We start from the raw sequence: 5,043 nt of genomic DNA, 5'->3' as shown, positions 1-5,043 counted from the left end.
TACATATTGTATTTATACATCTCATTAACAAACTTTAACTAACTCTAACTAACTTTCTAACAATCTAACTAACAAAATACAACTAACTAATTATTGGAAAAATATCTTTTTATTCAACATCCTCCCTCAAACTGATGATTTGAATACATCATTCAAACACAGTTTGGTCATTAAGTGTTCATTTTTGTTGCCTGCCAAGACTCTTGGTTAATAGATCAGCCTGCTGTTCCTTAGTAGAAACATAATGAGTNTCCTCCCTCAAACTGATGATTTGAATACATCTTTCAAGCATAGTTTGGTCATTAAATGTTCATGTAGTTGCCTGCCAAGACTCTTGGTTAATAGATCAGCCTGCTGTTCCTTAGTAGAAACATAATGAGTTTTGATAATACCTTGTATAATCTTGTCTCTCACAAAATGACAATCAATGTCAATGTGCTTAGTTCTTTCATGAAAAATGGGATTTGCTGCGATCTGAATAGCAGCTTTGCTGTCGCAATAAAGATATAGTGGAACCTCAACACTTATTCCCAGCTCTTTATACAAACAAATCAGCCAAGTTACTTCAGCCACAACAGAAGACATACTTCTAAACTCTGCTTCAGCAGAGCTTCTAGCTACTGTTTCTTGTTTCTTTGACTTCCAGGACACTATAGCATTGCCAAACTTCACTAAATATCCTGTGACTGACCTTCTAGTCTGTAAGCAACCACCCCAGTCAGAATCACAATATGCCACAAATTTTTCAGAGCTGTCTGAGGGCATTAGAAGACGAAGACCTGGAGCATTTTTTATATATTTCACTACTCTTAAGGCAGCATTCATGTGAGATTGTTTGGGACTGTGCATGAATTGACTTAGCACTTGCACTACATATGCAATGTCAATTCTAGTCATAGTAAGATATAATAACTTCCCTACTAGCCGTTGATATTGAGTAGGATCAACAAGTAATGTATCTTCATTTGTAGAACCTACTTCCTTAGTTATAAAATCATCATAGTCAACTGATGTAAGTTTCAGATTTGTTTCCAAATGTGTTAACTGGTGTAGTGCCACTCAATCCCAACTCACTAATTAGTTCCAATGCATACTTCCTTTGGCTCATCACTATTCCCTTTTGTGATCTCGCAAATTCAATTCCTAGAAAAAACTTCAATTCTCCAAGATCTTTCATTTTGAACTTTAGCTTTAAGTCATTCCTTGTTTGTAAAATCAGATCTGTACTGCTTCCTGTTACCACTAAATCATTCACATAATCCAAAACAATTACCAGCTCTCCTTGAACTGTCTTGGTGAATAAAGAGTAGTCAAAATGACTTTGTGAGAAGCCAAGTTGTATCAATGCATCTGTGAGTTTCTTGTTCCATTGCCTAGGTTCATGTTTGAGTCCATAAAGAGACTTATGTAATTTGCAGACAACATGCTTCCCCTCCTGGCTGGCAAAACCAGAAGGAACCTCTAAATACACCTCTTCCACTAAATCCCCTTGAAGAAAAGCATTATGAACATCCATCTGAAAAATAGGCCAATGTTTAGCTGGTGCCACAGCCACAACTTACCAGACAGTAACCATCTTAGCAACTGGAGAGAAGGTCTCAGTGTAATCTAACCCTTCTTGTTGACTATAACCCTTTGCCACAAGTCGAGCCTTGTACCTTTCCACAGCTCCAGAAGATGTGTATTTAACTTTGAACACCCATTTACACCCAATAGGTTTCTTTCCAGCTGGTAGTTCAACTAGACTCCAAGTGTGATTATCTTGTAATGCTTGAATTTCAGATTGCATAGCAGCAACCCAATTGGGATCTTTAATAGCCTCTATATAAGAAGTGGGTTCTTTGATGACAGAATAAGATGCTAAAGCAGCTCTAAACACAGGTGATAAGTGATCATAACTGACCACATCAGATACTGGATAACAGCAATTGGCACTTCCTTTGCTTGTGGAGACATAGTCATGCATCCAAATAGGAGGCTTAGTAGTCCTGGAAGATTTTCTAACAACAGGTACTGCTGGAGATTCAGAAGCAGAAACATCACCCAAAGAAGAAACATCCATAGAAGGAACATATGCAGAAGAGGAAGGAGCAGGAACACTGAAGGATGATTGAGCATTATCCTCTATATAGGAGACCTGAAGGTCATCTTCCTTCAGAGAAAACAAATGAGAAGGAGAAGTGGAAATTGTCTTAAAAGGAAAAGAATCTTCCTGAAATAAGACATCCCTACTTGTCAAAAATACTTTGGATTCCAAATCATACATAGTATAACCTTTTTTTGACACTGAGTAACCAAGAAATACTGCAGGAATAGCTCTTGGAGAAAATTTTTCCACCTTTCTAACCTGAGTTACATATCCCAAACAGCCAAATACTTTCATGTGAGCTAGAGAAGATGGGTGGCTATGAAGTTTCTCAAAAGGAGATTTATTTTGAATGATTACAGAAGGCAATCTATTAATTATGTATACAACAGTGGTCACACAATAGCCCCAAAATTTCAATGGTACACCAGCCTGAAATCTGATAGCTCTTGCTACTTCTAAGATGTGTCTATGTTTCCTCTCTGCCACTCCATTTTTTTGTGGAGTGTAAGAGCAAGAACTTTGATGAACAGTACCAAAAGACTTCAGCAATCCATCCATTTGTGAGTTAAAGAACTCACACCCATTATCAGTCCTAAGAAACTTCACAACAGAAGAATAAACAGTCTGAACAATAAGCAGAAATTCCTTAACCACAACAACAACTTCAGCTTTAGAAGGTAGTAGACACAACCAAGTATACCGAGAATAGTCATCAACAAGTGTAAGAAAGTATTTTTTGCCATTATAAGTAGGAACTCTATAAGGACCCCAAACATCACCATGAACTAATTGAAAACAACACTCAGATGTGGTGGTGCTTAATGGAAAAGACAGTCTAGTTTGTTTTGCTAAAGGACAAACATTACAACTCTTGATACATTTGTCCCAATGTGTAGTAGTAGGACAAAACAACTTGTTTATAGTGGCAGAAGAGGTGTGACCCAACCTCTTGTGCCAAAGATTCATACTATAGCTATCAGAATTTTTAGAAGAAACTCCAAGAGATGAAGAACAGGCATTAGTAGCTGCAGCAGCAACAACATTTGCTGTAAATACTTTCTTATGACTTGATTGGAACACATACAATCCACTTTCTTCTTTACCAATCCCCTTGGCCTTGCCACTTGAGAGATCCTGAAGAATACAAAAATCAGGATAGAATATTACAGCACACTAAAGCTCCTTTGTCAGTTGAGAAACAGACAACAAATTGTACTTGAACTCAGGAATATGCATGACATTGGTTATCTCTTCACCAAGAAAGAGACAGGATGACCCTTTATGAGTTACATTAACTACATTACCAGTAGGCAAATGAACCTTGCCTAGACCATTCTTGTTTACTGTTGTAGTGTGGGATAAAAGTGCAACAGAGCTAACCATATGACTAGAAGAACCAGAATTCACTATCCACTTAACATCATCTGCAGTGATAGTAGTACAAGGGATCATACCTGCTGTCAAGGCTACATGATCAGCTTCAGATTTTTCTGAATCAAGCATGGTTAAAATTTGTTTGTATTGTTGCTTAGTAAATTGAGGAATAGCACCAAATGCATCAGTAGAACCTTTAGACATGTGAGAAGATCCTTCAAAATTGGCAGATTGATCTCCAAACTTATTTCCACTATATTGACCTCCAAACTGATTTCCACTATCACTAGGATTAGGATTGCCCTTACTAGTGTCATTTTCCTTGAGATATGGCCCTGTTTTCTTCTTGAATTTATAATCTGGAGGATATCCAATTAACTTGTAACAAACTGCCTTTGTGTGACCTGTGAGATGGCAATGATCACAGTAGAGATCACTTCTTCTGCTTCTGCCCTTGTAGGAGGAATTGTTTCCCTGATAGTTAGTGTGTAGACTCGAGTTACTTTTACCACTAAACAAAGCTGTCCCTTCAGCAATTTCAGAGCTGTAAGAAGAAGAACCCAGAGATCTTCTACTTTCCTCAGAAATGATCATGGCATATGCCTTATTAATCGATGGAGTAGGAAGCTTCATCATGATGTGATTAATAGACTATGAGTAAGACTCATTTAAACCCATAAGAAATTAAAGAAGGCGTTGATACTCGAAGTGTTCCACATATTTCCTAGACTCAGCACAATTACATCCAGGACATGGCATCAATGCATCAAATTCTGCCCAAAGTTCTCTTAGTTTTGAGAAATAAGTTGAAACAAAAGAAATTCCTTGAGTAAGAGTAGAAATTTGTGAATGAAGGAAGAAGACTCGAGATCCATTAACCTTGTCAAATCGTTCTTGAAGATCAGATACAATTCCACTAAGTAATTCAGTACATACAGAATTCATAATCCATGAAAGGACTATAGCACTACATTTCTCCCACAAATCATGAAGAGAAACATCAAACTTCTCGTTACGATATCGACCATCCAAAAATTCTAACTTGCTTTTACCTAATAGACTAATTCGCATTGAACTACTCCATAATGCATAATTCTCAGGGCCGGTTAGTTTAATCGAAATTAGGGAACTACCTGGTGTATCATTGGGCTGAAGAAACAAAGGATGATGTTGATCGATTGTTACCACAGTAGACACAACTTCAGCTCCAATTTCCAGATCTGCAGGTGAACTGGTATTCACAATTGTTGAGAATGTCGAATCGGAGAATTAAACAAACAGCAAAGAAACGAGATGAAACAAGGAAGACGTGAAACAAAAAACAGAGAGAAGATCGAAGGAATATGAGGTCGATTAATCAAGCTTTGATACCATGTTAAGATCCTTGATCTTCACCATGTGAGGACCTTCAAGATGAGAGAAGAGAATAGAAGAGAAGAGAAGAGAAGACAAGAGGAAGAAATATAATGTTTGAGTGTATTCAACTTGTAACAAAACAATCTGTACATATTGTATTTATACATCTCATTAACAAACTCTAACTAACTCTAACTAACATTCTAACAATCTAACTAAAAAAA

At 37.1% G+C, this 5,043-nt stretch overlaps 1 protein-coding gene across 1 annotated transcript; it reads right to left on the bottom strand.

The window, feature by feature from the left end:
• Positions 1-448: 448 nt before the first annotated feature.
• LOC107006178 (uncharacterized mitochondrial protein AtMg00810-like) lies at positions 449-897 on the bottom strand. The gene is made up of 2 exons (XM_015204801.1): positions 565-897; positions 449-490 (listed from the first exon to the last, which is right to left on the bottom strand). Exons 1-2 carry the CDS (start codon positions 895-897, stop codon positions 449-451), a joined length of 375 nt encoding a protein of 124 aa, XP_015060287.1.
• Positions 898-5,043: the final 4,146 nt, after the last annotated feature.

Source organism: Solanum pennellii, chromosome 12, assembly GCF_001406875.1.
Source record: "Solanum pennellii chromosome 12, SPENNV200".
In the NCBI taxonomy this organism is placed as follows: Eukaryota; Viridiplantae; Streptophyta; class Magnoliopsida; order Solanales; family Solanaceae; genus Solanum; species Solanum pennellii.
The sequence above is the reverse complement of the archived record's forward strand: the minus strand, read 5'-3'. Positions and strand labels throughout refer to the sequence as shown.